This window comes from Chrysemys picta, chromosome 15 (genome assembly GCF_011386835.1).
Source record: "Chrysemys picta bellii isolate R12L10 chromosome 15, ASM1138683v2, whole genome shotgun sequence".
NCBI classification, from domain to species: Eukaryota; Metazoa; Chordata; order Testudines; family Emydidae; genus Chrysemys; species Chrysemys picta.
Genome location: NC_088805.1, coordinates 30376300 through 30401248, shown reverse-complemented (window position 1 = coordinate 30401248; position 24949 = coordinate 30376300). Strand labels below are relative to the sequence as shown.

General features: G+C 50.0%; 1 protein-coding gene across 2 annotated transcripts; it reads right to left on the bottom strand.

The window, feature by feature from the left end:
• Positions 1-586: 586 nt before the first annotated feature.
• Positions 587-23219, bottom strand: DAO (D-amino acid oxidase). 2 transcript variants are annotated; one of them, XM_005298563.4, is made up of 11 exons: positions 22863-23219; positions 14527-14736; positions 12949-13063; positions 12457-12533; positions 11715-11780; positions 8537-8591; positions 7724-7828; positions 7014-7096; positions 4714-4831; positions 3117-3215; positions 587-1054 (listed from the first exon to the last, which is right to left on the bottom strand). In XM_005298563.4, exons 2-11 carry the CDS (start codon positions 14718-14720, stop codon positions 923-925), a joined length of 1044 nt encoding a protein of 347 aa, XP_005298620.2. In that variant the 5' UTR covers positions 14721-14736; positions 22863-23219; the 3' UTR covers positions 587-922. The 2 variants fall into 2 exon arrangements, with proteins under 2 accessions (XP_005298620.2, XP_005298622.2); XM_005298565.4 differs by lacking the exon at positions 22863-23219 and adding an exon at positions 16545-16792.
• Between the last annotated feature and the right edge of the window lie 1730 nt (positions 23220-24949).

Below are 24949 nucleotides of genomic sequence, written 5' to 3'. Positions count from 1 at the left end.
AAGAGTCAGACCTTTTCACAAGCTAATGTTTCCAGTGATGTACCAAGGTGAAAAGAAATGAGAGACTGAAGTGCCAACGTCTATTTTAGGTGTAGGTGCAGCAACTCTGCCTATCATCTCTGCTATATGTAGAATTTGGCAAACACAGAGCCTGAGTTCCCTTAGGATGTTCCCTTTGCTGCTATATAAATTATCTGAAAACCCGGTCTTTGGGAACAACGTGTCTAGCAGTAGAACGTGTACAATAGCCAAATGCTTTAGTCCCAACTTCAATGTAAGAAAAACTACTCTGCCTTCAGCATGTATCTTAGACCCGCTGCTACTTCCGCAGGAATTCGAGAGCCTCTTTCCATTAAGGAGCTTTTATCTCTTGGGCAAGGCTTACAAATCTAACTATGTGCTGGCTGGCTGAACAACAAGCTAAGACCTCGGCTGACATTGGATCAGCTTCAGGTCCTGACCAGCAACGCTAACACATCTCAGAGGCCAGCGAAGAGTTAGCTGAACTCCGTCTGCCCTTTGGAGACTGACCTAGCAGTGTCTGGGTGCTTCACTACAGGAACCATCTACAATAACACAGGTTTGATTGATGTTTCCATGGTGTAGTTTATAGGAGAACAGAGCAAGGATGAGCCAGCCGCCTGGCAAACAGTAGCAACAGGGAGTTAATTGGTAACAATCCAAAAACTGTACCCTAGAGACCAGTCTTGGAGCTGCTGAGGGCATCAAACAGAGAACATGCATCACTGAGTTATTTCTTTCTGCCTTTGCCCTGCGACTTCCTAGCTACTGGTGTTATTGTTAGACATGTGACTGCTGCACACAACCAACAGTTTCTTCCCATCCATCCTCTACTATTGTGGGCCTATCGCAGATTTGCCATGGAAAAAATGTGAATGATCATTAGAGTATTTCTGTTAAATCAAAGGTGGGACTGTGGTGGTCGGGCCAGCTTCTTTTCTTCTAGAATCTTTCCAAAGATCCTGGCGGCCTCCATGGCACAACCCCAGTGGATGGTGAGTCCGAAACCACCGTGGCCGTAGTTGTGTATCACCTAAAAGAGATGGAAATGTGGATGTGGAAAAGCCACGGCAACTAAACGCTGGGGTTCAAATGCCACAATGTAACCCTGCAAAATAGTAAACTGTTCAAGAGGATTCCAATCAGCAGCTACAGTTCTGAGGCCAGGAGAGCTTCACAGCTGGAGGACGACAGCACACGACAGGCTCTGGACTACATCAGAATGCACTAGAATTGGATACTAGGTAAAAACACATCCCGGTTAGTTGTTTTTCTCTTTCTCCTGTCATCACCTGAAAGCGATTAAGCCCCCAATGCTGCAAGCTGGCCCTATGGCCTAGCACAGGGATGTCTTTGTGCAGCTGGGAGCTACTGTGGCAGTTTGCCAGGAACCTGGGGCCTGTACCGGATTTACATAAAACGGAGCAGCTTGCAGCCGCCCTTGTCTTTAATCTGGAGAGAGATCCTGCACAGGCCAGAGCCTGCATGTCCGAATCACCTTCCTGACCACAACTGCTCTTTAAATCTGGGATGCACAGTGAATTCACGCCTTGCAAGTTCCCTCCCTTCCCATGTACTGGGCCAGCCTCTGGGTTTGGGCAGGGAAACAGCTGATCTTTGCGTGGTTCACAACAGGTAGCTCTGTTTTCGGTTTTATTCAGCAAGCTCCCGGTTGAAGTCACGACAGCCTTGGCCACAGACAATCAGAGCCTGGTCCAAAGCCTACGGAAGACAGGAGAGAGTCCCGTTGAGGGCTCTGGATTGGGTCCTTAACAGCTACCTTCTGTGCAGCTCTTCACCATTTAGAATCACAGCAGCAGCCCCGGCGCTTACGGTCGTGTTGCTGCAAGTACAAACTGTGATACCCAACTTCTTATTTGTGCCTGCCAAGGTCAATTACTTCGTTTCCGCAGGAGAATGACTCAGGATCAGGATCAATAACCAAACGTCTGTCTTCTACCAAGATGATGTAGAGAGGATGTGATGATAAAAGAACAGAGTGATCTATAAATTAATTTTAATACTGCACTGCTTTGCGCCATGCTAAGGGTCTCAATTAATAGGCTGGTTTCTTTCCAAGAATCCTAACTTGGAATAATCTCCAGCTAAATTGAATATATTTTAATCAAATTTAATTACATTTCACAGTCGCCGTCTCTATTAGAGCTTTAATCTCTTCTGCAGAGCTTTGCACACATACACACCCAATCAAATCACAGAGTCCCAGTACAGGCCTGCTAACGGAAATTAAAATGAAATCCCTGAGGAGTGATTGGGGCATAAACAAAATGGGGCTGCACCGAGGGCCCTGAGAACGGATGGCACATATAAACTTGGATTCCTAGAGCTCCTTCATCACAAGATGCAGATAAGCAGGTACATTTCAAGGGATGTTATCCTGGTGAACTTTTAACACACAGGACAAATTTTAGGAACTAGAGTGCCCAAAATTAGACACTTAATTCCACATTTAGGCCCTTAAAGTGGTGTGATTTCAGAGGTGCTAAGTAACCACAACTCTCATTCATTTATTTTTACAATTCGGTGCCAGATTTCAAGTTACTAAACTGGGTCCCTGTCCACTCAGCCACTAGATGTGTTTTAAACTGGGAATCATTGGAATAAATCTGAGGGTGGCCGATAATTCTTACGACTGACGTTTCATGGTGTTTAAGTTGGTAACATGGATAATGATCTTTGAGACCCGGAGAAGCTGGTTTAGGGTCAGATGTTTCTGACGGGGGACAAAGGCTCACTTTCAAAAATGCCACAGGCTTTGAGCTCCAATTTTGTAAAATCAGTCCCTTAGTATACACACCCACTTTCAGCACGAAGGGAGTAGATTCAACACAAAAATATGAACAACCCTGCATATTTTAAGTGGAGCTGACCTCTATAGTCTGCATGAAAACAAAGCAATGTGAGTGGAATGTTGATGTTTCGTTACCATCATCCAAACGAAAGCTGCTAAATCAGTTTTGCACGAACTGGTTATTCTATGGTAGAGGAGCCGCGTGATTGATCTGACAAAACGTATTGCTTCAAGTGCCATTACTCAGACTCCAGTGGATTTCTACCTACAGAATGCTGTGTACCTCTGATTTTAAAGGTCCATGACGAACTGCCTCTCTCTCCAACCGAACTGCGTAGCGCACAGGGCGGAAGCCACTCCATTCATCCACAATCTTTGCCTTCTGGAGACAAGAACATGTCACTGGTTTTAGCAGTTAAATGTCAATAACACAACTGCATTAAACAACCAATTGGGATGAGGAATTTTGTGGACTCTTGGCCGCTGGGCACAGAACTGAATCTTACCTGCTAACTCAGTTCACATAGTCCAGCCAAAGGCCATCCGACAGGAATAACATTTGATCAGGACCAGCCTAGGCTACGTGAGAGCCAGTTTCACAGAGGCAAAAGGCTCTGGGTCCTGTTACCAATTGTGTGAGTCAGCCAGTGCCCTGAGCTGTTTTTCATGCTGTCCCTAGGTAATTTGGCAGCATTATTGTCAGTCGATGCAAACTGCCACATCTAAACTTCAGACTTTCCTTAACGCAGCACCGCAAAGGGGCATGGGGGATTGTAACACAGCTATCATTGTGTAATATCAGAGATGGGCCTCGCATATCAGTTTAAGCCTGTGAAGTGCTTCAGAGCTCTGTGATGACAGGGGCCCGTAGCGGGGTATATTACCCCTTTAAGGGCCAGGCAGGAGCTGATCGCCAAGACATCCTGGGTGCAATCACGGAGCAACCTGTCCTGCCTCTGGGGCTGGGCTCAATAAACAGGAAAAGGAGGCTGAGCAATGAGAGAGCAGAAGCCCTGCAGGCTGCTATGGGTGGCAGGCCCCAGATCACTGGGCTGACCTGGGCCTTAAAGACTTTGAGTTTTGACCATATGTTTGGTTGCTCTGACTCAAGGCTCTGTGGAAAGGGCCTTAAGAACAGGGTTAAGCTACTCCCCAGAGCTGATGCTTAAGGGAAAGGGAGAAAGTCTGCATGCCTCCTAGAGCACTAAGAGAACCAAGATCTCCACCTGCTGGGGTTGGTTTGGAAGCCTTCTTAAAGGGGACATGGGGTTTTTTTGTTAGCTTGGTTTTGACCTCCTGCTTCTCAGATCCTGTACAATCCCGTATACAAGTATAATATTATGATATGCCCTCATGCAATATCAGACACTGACCCGGGGTCTCCACGGTATGACGACACTGTATTGATGAGTTTGAAAGTAAGATGGCCATGACTTTATAAGGGGAGATCACCTGAACAAATCCATCCAGTCCATCCAGTTTGCTGAAGCTGGAGCTCTGATAACTTGCATTACTGAGATAACAATTAACAGATTTATTTGGGCATAAGCTTTCGTGAGTAAAAACCTCACTTCTTCGGAAGTGAGGTTTTTACTCACGAAAGCTTATGCCCAAATAAATCTGTTAGTCTTTAAGGTGCCACCAGACTCCTTGTTGTTTTTGTAGATACAGACTAACACGGCTACCCCCTGATACTTGAGATAACAATTATACTGAGAGGTTCATCTTCAGAACACTTTCCCAGGGGATTCTGCTCAGCTACGGGGGGAAGTTCTCTTTGGCCCATTGTCTAATACTTACATCATCCCCATAAGTCACAACACATAAATCAGCGTTCTCTGGCCACAGCTGTTCTATCCGCGTCGGACGATATAACGTACCTGGAGACTAGGGAGCAGCTTGCAGCAATTTTCCCAAATTGTTTTGTGATCCTGGGGGCTGTTCTCTTCGTTCCAGTTTCCCAGCTGAAATATCCCTCCCAAGGTCACTAGCTTGCTCCTGGAACAAGGGCAGAGGGAAAGGGTTTACAGCCAGGGCTCAGCAGTGCTCTGGTACCACAGACAAGGATGCCATCCATATTACTAGCAACTGCCCCTCTCAGCTTCTACAGCTGGTGCAAGGGACACCAGACTGTCCACACCAGGACCAGATACTGAGGACTGTTTAACTCAAATGTTGGTTAGTCAGACCTGGTTCTCCTCCAGACTCCCTTCCCTACCAGCTGCTCTGTCCCTTTGCCAGCGTGACAGCACTTAGTCCCAGTTCTTTTGGACGGTGTAAACTGTGTCCCCTCCCTGGAACCCGCACCTGCCGTTCAGAGCTCCACAGTCTGCAGTTATTCTTAGTTTTTAAACCTTGCTGTTTCCCTTGGAAGTCTGCCTTGTCCCCCAGCTATCATGGCTGAGAGCCGAAATAAACCCACTAGAGGGAATTACATCTGCAGCTGGTGATAAGATAGCATTTGGAAAACTTTACTTGGGAGCTACAATTGTTCAAAGTTCATATTTACATAGAGGTTTTATGGGTAATCTTGAAATATTAGAGCAAAACAAAGTGCCCAGAAACATAGCATTCAGGTTACAGCTAAGAAAACGCTCCTCTCCCAAAGCTGGGCCAGGTCTCTGTTCTCCAGCAGAAGTGGAGATCATGCAGCAAGCATGTGTTTGTTTATCCTGAGGCTTAGTTCTCTCTCTGTGTGCAGCTTCCACACTCAAGAAATTAGCTTCCAAATCACATGAACACTCCACTTCAGGAGCCACATAGGAAGTGCAGGTTACATGCAGGAAACTAAGATTTTAGATGTGTAACGCGGCCAAGGCCTGCCAGTCACTGAATTCAGCAGCTTGGCTGAGTGGTGACTGCAGGATCAGGCGAAGATTTCAGAACTTCACACTAATGTGGAGATGATACGAGCAGGGTTTCTCCCAAGGGCTCATTTCTGGTCCTGCTGGTAGTTAACAGGGAAGCCAGTTACGTAGGCTAAGCCAATGGCTGCCAGTGGTGGAAACTCTTGGGGATAAAACAAATGGCCAAAGCTGCAATTCACACCTTGCAAAGTCGACTGGCGTGGAATGGATGACATTTCTCCATTGCCGTTGGAATGCAAAATTCTAGGGAAGTCAATTTATTAACCAATTAAAGGCCCAAACCTGCTCCCACTGAAGTCAGCGGGAATGCTGCCAATCCTGCCAGTGATGTCAATGGGTATGGGACGCGCTGTACAGAAAACGAGGACCCCGAGCACAAGTGCTGAATGGAGTGTAGAAGAAGAACAGGCTCCACACAAACGTGCCTGGCTTCGATGGAAGCCGGGGGTGCTCAGCACGTCTCAGGATCTGGCTGAGGTCTGCTGACGTAAGGACTATGGACGGCAGGGTTTTGGCAAACAGCAGGGAAGGCGCAGTGAATGCTTCTAGGTGTCCCCAGCTCCTACCAGCCCAGGAAGCTCCCGAGCCAAACCTGAACCTTGCTAGACCCAGGGGAGTAAACTGTGAACTTGTGCAAGCAGCCCTCTGAGTCAGTGCAGACACTGAGAATTGTCTTGCTTTTTTAGGGTGACCAGACAGCAAATGTGAAAAATCGGGACGCTTGTGGGGGGGTAATAGGCGCCTATATAAGAAAAAGACCCAAAAATCAGGACTGTTCCTACAAAATCGGGCCATCTGGTCACCCGACCATGCATGCCCACTGCTCTCCTCCCACACACCTAATAAAAGGAACATCAGGCAGGGTACAAATCCTAGCCCTGGTTTAATATTTAAAGTGCTCCTGCAAGAGCAAGCCTCTGAGAAGGTTTCTGCATTATAGATGTCAGTGGGGAGCCATTTTAGAGTCTTTGTTCTATAAGTAACATTGGTAGAAACATTACTGATACCTGATGGATCCCAGGACCAGGGCTGGCTCTAGCGTTTTTGCTGCCCCAAGCAGCAAAAAAAAAAAAAAAAGCTGCGATCGCAATTGCGATCGGTGGCAATCCAGTGGCAGCTCTACCGCCGCATCTTCTACGCGGCAATTCGGCGGCAGGTCCTTTGCTCTGAGAGGGAGTGACGCCCTGCCGCCGAATTGCCACTGAATAGTCGGACGTGCCACCCCCCTCTTCATTGGCCGCCCCAGGCACCTGCTTCCTACGCTGGTTCCTGGAGCCGGCCCTGCCCAGGACAGTCTGTTAACTGTTACTTACCCAGGTATAATGTATGGTGAGTTATAGATTCCAGATTCAAGATCATGAGTCAGGACAAAATGCTTCACCCAAGGGGCCAGGACCTAAGAGATGAAGAAAACAGAGCAATATAGATCCACAGATATCAGAACTGAACATCTAGGGATTTCTTTGCCCAAGTGGAAAATTGAACTGGCCAAAAAAAGTCAAGCCCTGGCCCAGACACACAAAGGAAGAAATGTCCACTCATCAGTAAACACCAGGAGCAGGGGGTCCTGCCAGGCAATTTCTTTTGTTACATTTATATTATGTTTACACCGCATCATCAGCATTTCTCCTAATGCAGCGTCAAGACAGGGGCGGATGGATGGTAGGTAGGTGGGAAGATGAGTACAAGGGCTTCCCACCTCATATTACTGGGTTTTTTTTCAGAATAATAATAATAACCCTTCAATACTTTGGCCAAGGATTTCACAGCATGTTACATATATGAACAACTGAGCCTCAAACCCACCACCCACATGTTACAGTTGGGGAAAGAGAGGTTTAGGGACCAGCCCATGGGGGCATCGTGAGTCCACAGCAGAACCAGGTCTCTTAATCCTGTGCTTCGGCCACCAGACCACACACATTCATACATCCCATGAGCTGGGCCTAGTGAGTCCAATCACCCAGCAAAAGTAACAAAATCTGGCACCTGCCCCTCCTCCGCCCCCCAGTGCCATCCTCACCTTTATGATTTGTCCTCGGCCTGGCATTAGCCCTGGGTCTGGTTGCAGTTCCCCTGCACGGACCCCAGTGCAGTTTATTATAACATCCACGCCCTTGGCAACCATCTAACAAGGGAGAGATGCACAGTCATGAGCAGAACATGCAATCTGGGGAGGCAGAAGACCCACTTGGGGAGCACCCACCATTGGTTCTGCAGTTCTCTTCCAGGTGTCAAAGCCAAGCTGAGCACCTGAACTGCTACCCTCAGTCAGTAATTAATGTGCTAGTCCATAAAGCAGAGAGGGACAAATCCGCACTCAGATCCTCGGGCACAGCTCCCACTGAAATCCCACCTGTGCACCTGAGGTCGGGATCTGCCACCGTCTCCTCTGAAGGGGACACCAGGATGGCTATGCTCGCTGCCTGAATTCCTGTCCGCAGGTAAAGGGATAATGAGATCCCAGCACAGCCAGAGCACTCGGCTCATTTGATATTCTCCTGAGTACTGTGCCAGCCCGTCCTTGCAATGCACATAGCACAGTCCAATGATTGAAAGGCGTAGGGTCTGCCTGAAAGAGGCTCCTGCCCAGGGATAGCTAAGGCTGCTTCTCTGCCCTGACTGCTGTATTCTAGTGAAAGCAAGGAGCTCCCCACAGCATCTCGTTGCTATTACTAAGGTAATCATGCTGTGTGGCGTCTCCCCTGCCCTGCCTCTGCACAAGGCAAATGCTCTCCCTCTCTGCCTCCCCACACTAGGAGTCTCAGACTTGTCTTTCTAAATGTCCAGCCAGCCCTTCCCCGGCAGATTTTCTCCAATTAAATTCCCCGCCAACCTCATGGAAGGATTCAACCTTCTTATGAAAAAACTTGACTCCTCTCTGCTTTAACCTGTAAGAACAAAGTTCATTTGTTAATGACAACTAACAGCAACTGACCAATTCAAACCAGCCACCAGGGAAGGGTTATTACTCTTCATGGACTACCATATACCCACGTCTTTCTCAATGGCTCTTAAATGGTCTCCAGTCATTACCTCATTTCTTTAATGCACTGGGGACACCACTAATTGACAATCATACTGATCATGCTAAACCATACAGCACATTCCAGACTTTCACATATATTGTAAATGGCTCATCAATTACACATTTTAAAACAAACAAAATCCTTTTCTGTAGCAGAAAGCCAGAGGGGCTGCAATGATGCCCCATTTGCATCTTGCCTTGCTAACTTACTCCAGTTTATTTCTTTTCATATACAAAATACGAAGTTAAATCCTAGTGAGGAAAATAGAAAGGAGCATAAACTCTGGCAAATGAAGTGTAAAAATGTAATTAGGAAGGCCAAAAAAGAATTTGAAGACCAGCTAGCCAAAGACTGAAAAAGTAATAGCAACATTTTTTTAAGTACATCAGAAGCAGGAAGCCTGCTAAACAACCAGTGGGGCCACTGGACAATCGAGATGCTAAAGGAGCATTCAAGGACGATAAGACCATTGTGGAGAAACTAAATGAATTCTTTGCATTGGTCTTCACAGTTGAGGATATGAGGGAGATTCCCAAACCTGAGCCATTCTTTTTAGGTGATGAATCTGAGGAACTGTCGCAGATTGAGGTGTCATTCGAGGAGGTTTTGGAACAAACTGATAAACTAAACAGCAATAAGTCACCAGGACCAGACGGGATTCATCCAAGAGTTCTGAAGGAACTCAAATGTGAAATTGCAGAACTACTAACTGTAGTCTGTAACCTGTCATTTAAATCAGCTTCCGTACCAAATGACTGGAGGATAGCTAATGTGACCCCAATTTTTAAAAAGGGCTCCAGAGGTGACCCCAGCAATTACAGGCCGGCAAGCCTGGTTGAAACTATAGTAAAGAACAAAATTGTCAGACACATAGATGAACATAATTTGTTGGGGAATAGTCAACATAGTTTTTGTTAAAGGAAATCATGCCTCACCAATCTACTAGAATTCTTTGAGGGGGTCAACAAGCATGTGGACAAGGGGGATCCAGTGGATATAGTGTATTTAAGTTTTCAGAAAGCCTTTGACAAAGACCCTCACCAAAGGCTCTTAAGCAAAGTAAGATGTCATGGGATAAGAGGGAAGGTTCTCTCACGGATTGGTAACTGGTTAAAAGATAGGAAACAAAGGGTAGGAGTAAATGGTCAATTTTCAGAATGGAGATAGATAAATAGTGGTGTCCCCCAGGGGTCTGTACTGGGACCAGTCCTGTTTAATGTATTCATAAGTGATCTGGAAAAAGGGGTAAACAGTGAGGTGGCAAAATCTGAAGATGATACAAAACTACTCAAGATAGTTAAGTCCCAGGCAGACTGCGAAGAGCTACAAAAGGAGCTCTCAAAACTGGGTGACTGGGCAACAAAATGGCAGATGAAATTCAATGTTGATAAATGCAAAGAAATGCACATTGGGAAACATAATCCCAACTATGCATATAAAATGATGGGGTCTAAATTAGCTGTTACCACTCAAGAAAGAGACCTTGGAGTCACTGTGGACATTTCTCTGAAAACATCCACTCAATGTGCAGCGGCAGTCAAAAAGGCGAACAGAATGTTGAGAATGATTAAGAAAGTGATAGATAATAAGACAGAAAATATCAGATTGCCTCTATATAAATCCATGGTACACCCACATCTTGAATACTGTGTGCAGATGTGGTCGTCCCATCTCAAAAAAGATATATTGGAATCGGAAAAGGTTCCAAAAAGGGGAACAAAAATGATTAGAGGTATGGAACAACTGCCATATGAGGAGAGATTAATAAGACTGGAACTTTTCAGCTTGGAAAAGAAACGACTAAGTGGGGATATGATAGAGGTCTATAAATCATGACTGGTGTGGAGAAAGTAAATAAGGAAGTGTTATTTACTCCTTTTCATAACACAAGAATGAGGGGCCACCGAATGAAATTAATAGGCAGCAGGTTTAAAACAAACAAAAGTAAGTATTTTTTCACACAATGCACCGTCAACCTGTAGAACTCCTTGCCAGACAATGCTGTAAAGACCAAGACTTTAACAGGGTTCAAAAAAGAACTAGATAAATTCATGGAGGATAGGTCCATCAATGGCTATTAGCCAGGATGGGCAGGGATGGTGTCCCTAGCCTCTGTTTGCCAGAAGCTGGGAATGGGCGACAGGGGATGGATCACTTGATGGTTACGTGTTCTGTTCATTCCCTCTGGGGCACCTGGCATTGGCCACTTTCGGAAGACAGAAAACTGGGCTAGATGGACCTTTGGTCTCACCCAGTATGGCTGCTCTTATGTTCTTATGAAACTCCATTAAAAGAACACTGTGAAAGTTGCGAAGTTAAGCACTTCAAACTTAGGAAATGCCAGAATTAAGGTTGCCTGTGCAACCTTAATTCAGCCCCTCAGAAGCTGCATTATGATATAGTGTTTAATTACATGATCACATACTATTTTCTCATGTTTTCTTAAGGAACAAACTGGAAAAAAAGAAAAGAAAAAGAAATTGATCATTTGGACCCCATGGATCCCTAATACATATGGATTTTTTAAACATAGGCAAAGCAACATGTTTTCCCCTAATTTCATCCTTGGAAATGGCTGAACTGTTTTTGCTAAAACTTTCCCAAAATATTCAGCCTGAGGCAGACAGCCATCATGGAAAATATCAGCCCAAACAGCTAAAGTCTGGCAAAGTTATGAGCAACTGAAAACAAGGTCTTATAATGAAAACTGTCAGTCAACATTTACCATAGGCAGTACTACCATCTAAAATACATCAAGCAACTTTGTGTTAAAGAAGACTCTTGAATAATATTTGGTGTTTTCCCCCTTTTGTCTGAATGAAAATGGAATTTTCAAAATTATTTATAAGTAGGCTGATGGGTGAACTGAGTAAAAAAAGCTGCTTTTTATTCACCCTTAAATCTACAGATTACTGCACAAGTCTAAAAATAGGGGCACAACCCAACTGTAGCAGAACAGAAGAAAGATAATAGGCTGGCACTCACCTCTTGGTAAGCCAAGGCAAATAGCTCTTGCCCTCTAAGATTAGTGCCGTGTTAAACCAACCATAGCTGAAACAGAGGAAGAGAAAAATGGACGTGCAGTATCATTTGATCTAGTCTGACTGGGACAGAATTGCTTTCACATCTACTCTTTTTAGGGCATCTGCTGAAATATTTTTAGCAGAGGAAGGAGCTGAAAAACTCCATGTGTCCCTCTCTTCTGTCTTATCTGAGCTGATTCCAACTTCTTATTTATGTCCACTGACAGCTCTATAATACGGCAATAATGCTTAGCACTTACCTAGCAACATCCACTGAACCTGTTCATAGAATCACAGAAAATTAGGGCTGGAAGGGACCTCAGGAGGTCATCTAGTGCAACCCCCTGCTCAAAGCAGGACCAGCCCCAACTAAATCATCCCAGCCAGGGCTTTGTCACATTCATCTGCATGACATCCCTGGGAGGTAGGAAGTATGACTGTCCTCAGGGTGGGAAGTGATGCATGGAAAAACTAAGTCACATAGTAGGACAGTAGTAAAGGCAGGAATGGAACCCAGGAGTCCTGAGTGTTGGTAACCTGCTTTTTGCTCTAGATCATGCTGCTTCTCACTGTCTTTATGTCTCGCATACTATACCTATTGTATGGTGCAGTGCATGGGACTCCTGGAGGTGTACGTATATTTATCCATGAATAATGCTATGCATGTCACTAGTTCCTCTAAGGTAGTCTGCATTGTATAATACCTGTAACCAGGGAAGAGTTCAAGCTCTTTTGCTGTCAGATTCCTAAATCCCAGGACAATGTCCTTCCAAGGTGGGTCCTGCAGAGGGGAAAATGTTCCAGGCTCGTTAACGTTATTTAATCACTATAACACATTCCCAGAGTCCGTGTAGCTGAACATGGGAAGGATGACATGGGACACCAGTGCATGGGTCTCTTTGCTACACTGGCTCAGTCCAGAGGAATGGAGGGCCAGACCCTCTGCTGGTGGAAATTGTCATTGCTCCACTGAAGTCAACAGAGCTATTTCGGTTGACACCAGATGATGGCTAGCCCAGCATTTATGTTAACATATCACTGGAGAACCAGCAAGTGCACAGTGCAGACAAACTGGTGACAAAATTAACTGTCAGCTGATCTGGAAAAGCTTTATACATCGGTAAATCAAAAACACAAGTTTGCCCAGCAAGACTTGAGCCATTGACCCTTGGTCCCTTTCGTCCGTATCTGCTTACCGGCACTGGCTGTGTAAAGAGATTGTAGCCAGAAATTGGGAAGAGTCCCATTTCCTCTACTTCCGGTGAGTTCAGGTGTCCACACAGGTAATCAAATGTCTCTTTGTTCCAGAGCCTAAAATATAATATCACACGGATTTATCTTTCAGAAAGCATCCTAATAACATCCCAGCTTCAGTGCTTGTACCGGCACACCCTTCCTCCCAGGTCTCTTCAGCTGATGGCAGTCAACTCACCTGAGTAAGGGTTTGCAGGGCTAGACCATGCTATTTATCATCACGCCTTTAATATGGATTTACAGTTCCAGAGTCGTCATTAAATCACAGCAGAGGGAGAGAGAAATGAAGAGGCCCAGTCAGGGGGATGGGAGGGGGGAAGAGATGAACTCCTCTGGGATTGTAAATGAGTGAGGAGGCAGGTGGTGGGAGCTGCAGAGAGGCAAGCTCTAGCCCTGAGGCTGGTGAGGTTAGGTAAAGGCAGGGAAGAGGCTGGTGCTAGCCATGCAGGGAGACAGGTAGGAGGCAGGCAAGGTCCCCGGAGGTGGGAGATGCAAGTCCACAAAAGGCTTTATTAGAACAACTGGCAACCTGCCCCCAGCTCCTGGTGGAGTTTAGGAGCAGTGAGTCAGACTGGAGGCGGGGAAGGGGGGGGGGAAGGAATGCTCCCGTATATGGGGCAGCAGCATCCTGCATGGGCTGGAGTCTGGCGACCTGGGGCTAGGGGAGGCTATTGGCACTCCAGACAAAGGAAGTTCTGCTCCATCGATGCCCTGACCTCAAGTTGAGTAACTAACTGCTGTGGGATTGTCTATCTGTCTGCACTGTGCCCCTTTCAGAGCTCATGTCTGAGCTTAGAGCACTTATATTCACGAGGCAGAGTGCTGGCGGGAGGCGGGATTTCTATTTTCAGCTCCTCCAAGCTCATTTCTTGCAGGGGGCTGCCATCAGTGCAGTGGCAATGATGAGGCACATGGCCTTGTCTACACTAGGGATCCACATTGATGCAGCTAAGCTGGGGGCTGAAACTCCAGCGCACCAAGGCCTTAGAGACTTTCCAGAGACTGGTTTCACACTTAGCTTGCCAGCCCCTCCCAATCAGTAAAGAGCTGGCAGAATGTAGAGGAGCTAGGTTTCCTTCCAACAGTTGATCAGTCTTGTAACAAGTGTGTCTCACATTGTGTGGGGGCATATCAGATTCTCAACAGCACCGTGCCAAGAGAGCGCACCTGCAGAAGGCAGAGCTGATGGTCTTGATTACACAGCAGTGGTTTCGTCAGGGCCGCTCAACAGCCATCAAGCTGAATAGCAGGGAGATGAAATGAATGACCCTCCAGGCAGACTGGACCCAACTGATTAAGAGAACTGGAAGCGACCCAGAACATATCTGCCTTTAAAAGCATTTCAGCCTGAGCAGACAGTGGTTTGCAGATGATGAGGGGAATTGATTTGGGATGTAATAATCATTTAATTGCTGTCACTGGGGCACCTGAACACTGGTCAGTATCACCCACTTCCTTGTGTGCCGGGCACTGACAGAACAACATTACAACAGCATGAGAGCCAAAGCCGCCTCTCTTACGTTTCTTGAGTATTTCTCTTATCGTCCACGTACGGCTGCCAGAGCCCGGCTGCTCCATCGCTGGTGGTGAGCGGCGTATACTGGTCAGCATAGACCTCAATTTCCAGGGGCTGGACGACCGAGTGATACTGATCGTAGACGCACAAGGCTGTGGACAGCCCGATCACCCCTGCTCCAATCACCGCTACGCGCATGGCAGTCAGGTCCCTCCTGCGGGGGCAAGACAAATTAAACCAAACCCCCAAGACTGTGCCCAGGAAGGAAATGAAGTCCGAGTGCCAGGGGAGCTGCTTGAAGGGGCCTGGTGCATCCCAGAGAAGGTTTGCACCTACAGGGATGCTAAGCGGGCCGGGCTGTCCTGAAGTCCTCTGAAGATCATGGGACAGAGCCAGTCTGCAAGGACAGCAGCCCCAGCAGCAAAGGGACTAAGCCACATCTCAGGGTTTATATTTCACCTCATTTCTCCAACGGTAAAAGCAGCTGGTGACTCACCTCTCCGGCCCAAGGGAGGAGGAATGCCCCAGGCTTGGTAAGGGAGCGCTGTGGAGGCTTTCCCCACTATTAGCCTGCAGGTCTTGTGTAGAGTGGATCGTATCCCCAGCTATCCCCACCGGGCTGATGAGCCCTAGCGCATTATTCCCTGAGACACTGCCCGGGGTCAACACACTTTGCTTCTCTTTTAAAAGCTATTTGCGACCGCCCTGGCCATTGCAATTCTGAAGCAGAATGGGCATTTGGCGAGCTCCTTTGCATCTCAATACCCAGGATGCTGTCTCTTCCAGCTCCCATAGCACTGCTGGCTCGGACCTCTGGCAGCAGGCAAAGACTTGGGCACACAGGCATCTCTTTCCTCAGAAGGGAAGAACCGGGGGCTGGTGCTTTCTGGGCCAGTGTGTCACACTCACCACGTCCCACTTGAAGGCTTCAGCCTGCTTTACAAACCCAGCAAATCCTCCAGCCACTCAAGCTAGCCTCTAACAAGAGAGCTCTCTGTGCTCCGGAATGGCTCAACCCAACTCCCCGCCTGTGCTCTCTAAACTCTGCTCCCACATGCCAGCGCTCTTGGCACCCCGACGCTGGGCTCTGAATCCTTGTCCTAGCACAGCGGATTCTTTTGTAGAAAGACAACCCAAAAAACCCTGGAAACGTTCGACATTTACCCAGCAAAACCAATGCCAGAAACAACAAATGGAAGAAAGGTTTCATTGTACTGACTTTGCAAACTTCCCCACTTAGCTCTGCTAATGTACCTGCAGTCTAACCGGCATATCCCAGCCCTGGGGAAGCTCCCACAGCTACACTGATACCCTGCCGCTCAGAACTACAGCCTCAGAAAGGCAGGATCAAACCAGTCATTCCTACAATTTGTGCCTCTTCCCCTGTATAAGCCTTAAGCCTCCCCCTCCCCTTAAAATGCTGCATCGATGACAGCTCAGGGATCAAAGGGTTAAAGTGCACGTCTGTCCATTCACTATTGACTGGCACAATGGTCCTCTGCTTCTCATGGCCAACATGCAGCTGCAGCTCTTCCCACGGGCTTACCAGAGCAGCTGTTGCTGCTAAATGCATCCTGGCCAACAAACCCCTCTGCGGGGTCCTGTCTGGCCAGCTCCATTAGCAGCGGCTGCTCCCCAACCTGGTGCTAGTGAGCTTTCCAGCACAGATGTGTGAGCAGGTGAGTGCTCAGGTGTGCTCGGGCGGCTCTTTGCCTGCACACACACCTGAGAGCGCCGCTTCACCCTTTTGAAGATCGGCCTCATATTTTTAAAACAAATGTTAATTTACTCTGTTACTAACCCCCGTAGCATGCATGGAGAATTAAACCCTTGCATAGCATCCTGCTGCTTCCATTTCTGTGACTGACGATCTGATCAGATAACAGAAATTAGAGTCAGAAGGGCCTATGTGCCCCTTCCAGGCCCGTCCCCAGCGGGAGGAGAGACTGCCCCTGATGGCTTTCTCACCAGTTCTCCAGCTGGTCAATAAACCACAGAGACAAACACATTCCCCAGACTAACCTGCAGAGTGACAGGTCCCCAAGAAGGTTCCTCGAGCTGCAGGGAGCTCCGCACAGAGCTTTCTGCACACAAGCTGTTTATCACTAAGCACAAAACATACAGTCTGAAGGTCATTCACCAGGGACAGAAAGAGCAGCATCAGCAACTCGCTCTTCCTAACGACTGGGCAGTAGGTCAAAGTCTCCCAGCCAAGGTGACAGTGGGCGGGGAGATGGCGTTTCACGGTCCTGGCAGACTCGCTCTGCCCAGAGAGCAAGACTTGGATCTTCCCCAGTGCAGGGCAGAGCTCCACCCCCCATTACTGCCAGTGAGCTGCCTTGCCTGAACTTAGGGAAGGAAATGGAGTGACAGGGCCTCCCGGGACTCCTGAAAGGGTGGTCACTGCCACTGGTCACCATGGCAATTTTTCATTCCTCTGACCCCAGAGAGAGGGAGTGGGTAGAAGCAGAGGAATGGGAGTCAGGACTCCAGGCTTCCTGCAGGACCCTGGGTGCATCATTTACCTTCCACGCCTCAGTTTCCCTTCTGTAAAGGGGAATAACTCTTCCCTGCCTCACACGGGGGCTGCGTTTACAAAGCATTCTGGCATCCCAGCTGGAAGGTGCTGCAGGGAATGCCCTGTACCAGCATCCCAAGCGTTAGTAGCTGAAGGAGCTCTCACACCGCTGGGGTCTTTGTGCCTGGCTGTCCCCTAGCAATAGGCTGGGAGCCCTGCATCCCCTGGTTTACTGTATCTCCATCCCTCCTATTTGTAGCTGTGCCTGGAGCTGGAGTAACTCTCCCATGCAACAGTGCAGGTGCAGCTGGGAGGACTGGGAAGCAGCCAGGATCAGGCGCTGAGGGAGGAGAGCAGAATGAGGTGACTTCTTTACCTCAGGGAAGCTGCTGGGAGTATTTACTTAGCCCTGGACCTCCACTGTGTGGACAGACCCCCTCCTCCTAACACATCAGCTTCCCATGAAAGAGCCAGGACCTCTCAGCTTCTAGGGCAGTGGTTCTCAACCTCTTTACCATTGTGGGCTGCGTATATGTGGCTCTCTATGTGTTATGTGGGCCACAGCCAAGCTGTATAGCCCTGATGATGTCACATGGGCCGCAGCTGTGTACTGATTTGGCTGCAAGCAGCCCGCGGCCTGAGAACCACTATTCTAGAGTTTGTGCAGCCTGGAAAGCTACACACATCTGCATATTCAAATCCATCCTGTTTAACCTCTTGACACCTACATACATACAGTAAAATCTGCCCTAAGTAACCACACAAAGCAACTGCCTAGTAAGAGTGAGTCCTTACCGAACAGTCAAAGAAAATTGTCCTGGAAATTTTGGGGAGATTTCCAAGTGGCTTCTAACAACAGGAAGTTGCTTGTAGGAAAGGGATCAGTCCTTAGGGCTGGTGACACATATTTATGGCATTTGTATATTTCTGTGGGTTTATCCTATCCAAAAGGTCATCTGAACAGCCACCAGTCGTAATGTGAGCTGGAGTGGCATGTTCCCTCCAAACATGGGCGAACAGCAGAAGCATATTGTGTTTACAAACGAATCCCTTGTGTAGCCGGTTTCTAGCAGTTCTGGGGTGAACGCTTGATTACAGCAGACGGGACAGTCTTACCTTAGAGTGGCTGTACTGCTGTCCAGGGTTCCCAGTTTACATGTAATACTTTAAAGAAGGGAGGTTCTGTTGCAATGAGGCTCATTCCCCAGTGGAATGATACCCCAAAAGGGCCTCCACGTCTCCTAGAACCCGGTGAGAAAGGGTCACCAGCTCGCCAAGCAGATTTGAAATGGTGCAGAAAAGTGCCTCTTTGACTTCTAGAGCGTGTTTCATCTAAGGATCTCCGCGCTTTAAAAATGTCAGTTAATTTGCTAACCCTTGTGAGATAGGTTAGCATTAGCACCCCCATTTTATAAACGGGGAAACCCCGAGGCACAGAGATTTGCACCTGAGGTCAAACAGTGAGTCAGTGGCAGATTGGGAATAGACCCCGGTCCACTGCTCTAAGTGACAGACACACTCTTTCTCAATCCTCCTCTAGCTGGAGAAACCCATAATTTCATCCTCTGCCTCAAAGATAGGTTTCTTTGAGATTGTCTCTCTATGTAGATACCCATAATGTTGAAGAATGAGGGCAGCATTGGAAGCATACAGTGCATGGGCGGGATTGTTACAGATAGAATTTTTGGTGAATATTCCATGAGTTGTCAGTAGCTTTTTAAAAATAAGTACAGAGGAAACAGAAATGTGGACTGTTCTCCTAAGTACTGAAACTTAACAGATGTATATGGACTTCTGGGCCCAGGATTTCACTCTGAGCGGGTGGATGAATTTTTTTTTTCTCAACACAAGGGGCTGATCATTTATTTATTGGTTAATGTATGAAGGAGCCATCTTGCAAAAGTATCTGGGATGCTGTACACACACTAAAATGAAACCAAGATGGGTTTGGGACCTGGAGGAATCCACCTCCCAACAGTGTGAACAGAGGAAAGGATCCAAGGAAGGACAGAGGTGATTAAAAGAAAAGGTGCAAGGGGGTCAGAGGCAGCTGGCAGGAACAGAAAGGCCTTGCACTTGGCGAGGAAGGAGGCATGCAGCCATGTGTATATGCTCAGTCAGAGGGAATGGCAGAGAGTCAAACCTCCAAGCTTCTACGTCTTGATCCCCCTGCAGCCATTGATGCTGTTGACGATCAGGTGCTGTTGCTCCTCATGGGCCCTGGTGCAGTACTGATGGGGCCAGTCGTGATGGACAAATGTCCACCAAGAGCCTCCACGTGGAGTGACACGGGGTCCCTGCTGTCTGCCCTTCTCTCCAGCATCCATATGAGACACTAGTGGGTACGCCAAGATCAAGAGCATGCTGACAACACCGCTCTATGCACCTCCTCTGTGCCAGGAGCACCAGTTGGTGGATGGATGGATGGCAAACATTTGGTACAGGTTTGATCCAGGTAAGACAGAACTGATGATGGAAAGAGGGAAACACTGGGAGGAACTGAGGACACTCTCCAGCCCACAGTCATCCATGCAGGGCAGCGCCTTGAGGCCATGCTTAGGGTCCTCACTGCTCCTGGACGCATAGCCTGCACCAGTGGTGAGGGGTGTTTTCCACCAGCTGCAGCTGGCCCAAAGGCAGGGAAGCACTGAGCTGCTGCCTTTGCTCATTGCCCAGCCCTTGGATACCACAGGGACAGGTAGCTTAGATATGACATCGGACAGACTGATCGGGGCCCTGCACCAAGAAGGCCTGATTTGTATGAACCCTTAAGCTTCAGATGCCTTGGAGAGATATAGGGGGAGAGGCAGTTGCTCAAGGGCCTAAATTATTAAGGGCTTTCTATACAATCAGTAAAGCCTATTATACTAATTACCCTATTACTTGTCTGCCTCTTGCTTTTGGCACCGCTGACCCCTCACACTTTCTCCTGTCTGGGAATTATACTTTTCCCTTGCATGGTGCCCTGCCTTTGATGCTGTCAAAATGATTTACAGACATGATCTAACTCAAACAGCGGCAGCAACCTTTGGGGGGGGGGTGTCAGAATTATTACCCCCATTTCACAGATGGGGAGGTGGAGGCTCAGGGAGATGGAATGATCTGCCCCAGGTCACACGGTGAGTCAACAGCAGAGCTGGGAAGAGAGACACCCTCTCCAAACTGCTAGACGGCACCGTCCTCTTGCCAGGTTGAGTCTTCAGCCAGGAAAGACTGCACTGTGTAAAAGAACCCAGCATATGACAGTACTTGGCTAATGGCAGCTCCTGCTGCTGCCACTTCTGCTCTGAGCACATGGGAAGCTTCTTCTTGACCCGATTATGCAGCTGTTTAAATATTTTGTGCAGCATTTTTGTAGCAATTCTCTGTTGGATCAGTTCCCTCTGACCGCCCACCTAGCACGCCAGAGGCAGCTGTGACTCAGGTCTCATTAGGGAAAGGCTAATAGTGACACACGTGACAGGGAATAATTTTCATGCCTGTCTAACATGGTCAGATGCTCTAAAATACCTTTTGTACACTCGGTAGGTATAGATTGCAGGGTGTACAATTTGCACACTGAGTCCATCTCCTACAGGGCAGTTCAGGCTCTGCCTGTTTCATTTTTCAAAGCATCTGTGATTATTACTACAGATCTGCATAACTATGACTAGTCACAGCAAACTGGTTATTCGTTGACTTTAGAGCCTCCTTCTGTTGACAAATTAGCTGTAGGCAGACTGATCGCTTACGAATTCATCCATTAATAATATAAATACTAACAAAAAATAAAAACACCTAGCTCTTTACAGTGCTTTTCATCCATAGCTCTCAAAGCGCTCTACAAAGGAGGTCTGTATCATTATCCCCATTTTACAGAAAGGGAAACTGAGGCACAAAGCATGGACATGACTTTACCCAAGGTCACTCAGCTCAGTAGAGACAGAGTTGGGAACTAAACGCAGGTCTCCTAATTCCCAGACCAGCGCTTTATCCATTAGGACACACTACTTCCCCATTAGTCAACACTGTTCAGTGAGTTGTTGATGTGGACGTACTTCAGTTTATGGGCTCCATTTGCCAGGATTGTTATAATTCACTATCCGTGCTATGTGTCTGGTCGCCTGAATCACATGGTATGGTTTGTGCTCCATTATTGGATGACTCCATAAAATGTTTCAAGATGACGGTCAGGTGTTTTCGCAAAGGCACGTTCCCACGAGCATCTGTGATGCTTTCTCAGTTCACAAACAAATTGCTCATGCAGATATTCACAGGAAGTGAGTAAAAGGAGCCGTGAATACTGTCCAGATATAGTCACAGGGCTTACTTGAATGAATGCTTGTGGGTGCTTTGGCACAGTATTTACCCAGCTCTAGCTAGGACCAGGAAGGTTTTCTTCCTGAAAAGGGCCCTCATTTGGAATTAGTGGCTCAAATTCAATCCTGGTTTAACAAAATCCCCTAAATCATAGGGAGTTGCATCTGGTCCTGTGTCTATGGGTTCAATCCTGCAGTTCTTACTCAGGCCAACCTCCTACTGAGGTCAGTGTGTGGGAGTATTGCCTGAATAAGTCCCATGTGTAGACCTCAAGTTGTGCCATTCCACGTTTGCCCTGTCCTTTCCTGACAAAGATGGAGCCCCAGCCTCACCCTTTATGCTTATTCTAGAAATTGATTCACTCTTAAAAATACATAAAAAGCATATTGGTCCCCCAGGCCTGTAGAACTGACCCGGTCCTGGTGCAGGACAGAAACTGTAATGAATTACTGCCAGGAACAGAGTGAGAGTCTGGAACTAAAGCCAGTGTAAAGGCAGAAAAACAAAGGGAGCATCTCTGATGTTTACAGAGATGTATGCAGCACGGATTGTCAGGGGTGGCGAGGGCTACTCTCCAGAGAGCATAGCTAATATCTTTCCATCTGGACACCAATTTGGTCCCGCTTAGTGGATTCTGAGGGCAAGGGCTTGTTTGCCAGTCCCTTTATTCTAGAAGGAAGGTCTTTCTGCAGGACACTCCCTGGAGGCCTGGGGCACACACAGAGAGGAGCCCCTTTGCCTTGTCTTTGCTGAGAGTTGAGGGGAGCCAGCCCTCCTTTATTCAGTGCTTCCACATAGTTAAGGTGAAGTATCAATGTTCAAACACTATTAGAGAGGACACATCGGTGAGGTACATGTCTCCAAGACAGACAGATGTAATAGGCTCCCAGAGGGACTGCAATACACTCTTTGGTCTAGTCTGATTTTAATAAATGCCCCTGGCCATAATTACTCCAGATGACAGTCCTGAGTATTCACATTAGCAATAATGTAGAAGGAGAGATCTAATAAGCTACGCTCCCCTATTCCCTGAATATCATTATTCTCCTTACTGACACGGACCATCTTTATAAGATGAGACAGATTATGCCCATAAAATTGTAATTGACTTTTGTCTCCTTAAAATTCCTTGGCTCTTTCATTTGTGAACTAACAAGCCTTCAGTGCCTTTGTTCTATACAAATGGAATCACAAGTATTCTCCTCCTCCCTTTCTGCCCCATTTGCTTCTACAATAAACCACAAGAGTGTACCCCTCGTTTGCACCTGTGCAATGGCACTGAAGTTGGTCAATAGAATGGGTAGGATTTGCTCCATTACTTGGGAGATTCTAATAATTCCCTGTTTTCACAGTCATAGTTACCAACCTCCCACTGGGGCTTTTTGACATTCCTGACAAGGAGCAGAGATGTAAAATGACCCACATTTCCTTCATTGAAGAAATCCCTTGTAATTTATTTTGCAAGTAACACCATTAAAGAAATCAGTATTGCACTTGTCACTGAAAAGGATTCTATGCAGTACCTGTTTTCTAGCACAGCCTCCAAGGGACAGACAGAAGGTTGTCCAGTGCCAGTCAGCTGAGCCGGCTCCTCCCTCACCAGGTGTCACACAGGTCAACAGAACATGAGAAAACGGTTTTGATTTGCACTGAGAACAGTGCACCTGACGCTCCTCTCCTGTGCGCCAGTCACTCTCAGTGGGGATTAACACCAGTGCAGTCCAGGCAGTTACCCCCAGTGACCAAACCAGACCCAACTCTGCTGTCAACAGGCCCCCTCCCGTGCAGATATGCCCTCAGCTGAGCCACGCTTCCTTTGCAGCTTCCCCCTCCCATACATGCACCCCTGCCAGAATGCACTGCTAGCCTGCTGCTGCCCCTCCATCCCCAGCCTGCACCCCACCTCCCCTGCTGCCCCCTCGGCCTGCACCCCACCTCCCCTGCTGCCCCCTCGCCGCCCTCGGCCTGCACACCACCTCCCCTGCCGGCCCCTCCCCTCCCTCGGCCTGCGCCCACCTCCCCTGCCGCCCCCTCCCCGCCCTCGGCCTGCACCCCACCACATCTGCCGCTCCCTCCCCGCCCTCGGCCTGCGCCCCACCTCCCCTGCCGCCCCCCTCCTCGCCCTCGGCCTGCGCCCCACCTCCCCTGCCGCCCCCTCCCCGCCCTCGGCCTGCACCCCACCACATCTGCCGCTCCCTCCCCGCCCTCGGCCTGCGCCCCACCTCCCCTGCCGCCCCCTCCCCGCCCTCGGCCTGCGCCCACCTCCCCTGCCGCCCCCCTCCTCGCCCTCGGCCTGCGCCCCACCTCCCCTGCCGCCCCCCTCCCCGCCCTCGGCCCGCGCCCACCTCCCCTGCCGCCCCCTCCTCCCCTGCCGCCCCCCTCCCCGCCCTCGGCCCGCGCCCACCTCCCCTGCCGCCCCCTCCCCGTCCTGCGCCCCACCTCCCCTGCCGCCCCCCTCCCCGCCCTCGGCCCGCGCCCACCTCCCCTGCCGCCCCCTCCCCGTCCTGCGCCCCACCTCCCCTGCCGCCCCCCTCCCCGCCCTCGGCCCGCGCCCACCTCCCCTGCCGCCCCCTCCCCGTCCTGCGCCCCACCTCCCCTGCCGCCCCCCTCCCCGCCCTCGGCCCGCGCCCACCTCCCCTGCCGCCCCCTCCCCGCGCCCCCCCTCCCCTGCCGGCCCCTCCCCGCCCTCGGCCCGCGCCCCCCTCCCCTGCCGCCCCCTCCCCGCCCTCGGCCAGCGCCCCCCTCCCCTGCCGCCCCCTCCCCGCGCCCCCCTCTCCCGTCGCCCCGCCCTCGGCCCGCGCCCCCCTCCCCCGTCGCCCCCTCCCCGCGCCCACCTCCCCTGCCGCCCCCTCCTCCCCTGCCGCCCCCTCCCCGCGCCCTCCTCCCCTGCCGCCCCCTCCTCCCCTGCCGCCCCCCTCCCCACCCTCGGCCCGCGCCCACCTCCCCTGCCGCCCCCTCCCCGTCCTGCGCCCCACCTCCCCTGCAGCCCCCCTCCCCGCCCTCGGCTCACGCCCACCTCCCCTGCCGCCCCCTCCCCGCGCCCCCCTCCCCTGCCGGCCCCTCCCCGCCCTCGGCCCGCGCCCACCTCCCCTCCCTCGGCCCGCGCCCACCTCCCCTGCCGCCCCCTCCCCGCCCTCGGCCTGCGCCCACCTCCCCTGCCGCCCCCCTCCTCGCCCTCGGCCTGCGCCCCACCTCCCCTGCCGCCCCCCTCCCCGCCCTCGGCCCGCGCCCACCTCCCCTGCCGCCCCCTCCCCGTCCTGTGCCCCACCTCCCCTGCCACCCCCCTCCCCGCCCTCGGCCCGCGCCCACCTCCCCTGCCGCCCCCTCCCCGTCCTGTGCCCCACCTCCCCTGCCGCCCCCCTCCCCGCCCTCGGCCCGCGCCCACCTCCCCTGCCGCCCCCTCCCCGCCCTCGGCCTGCGCCCCCCTCCCCTGCCGGCCACTCCCCGCCCTCGGCCCGCGCCCCCCTCCCCGCCCTCGGCCCGCGCCCCCCTCCCCGCCCTCGGCCCGCGCCCCCCTCCCCTGCCGCCCCCTCCCCGCGCCCACCTCCCCTGCCGCCCCCCTCCCCGCCCTCGGCCCGCGCCCACCTCCCCCCGGCCCCGCGGGCCGCTC

Bases quoted from the DNA above. Each gene is read 5' to 3' on its own strand.
- DAO (XM_005298563.4), bottom strand. From the start codon at position 14,720: ATGCGCGTAGCGGTGATTGGAGCAGGGGTGATCGGGCTGTCCACAGCC. The intron at 13,064-14,526 runs GTAAGAGAGGCG...ATTATATTTTAG, and splicing joins AAGAGAAATACTCAAGAAAC to GCTCTGGAACAAAGAGACAT. The intron at 1,055-3,116 runs GTACACAGCATT...CATCTCTTTTAG, and splicing joins ATGGACCTTTAAAATCAGAG to GTGATACACAACTACGGCCA.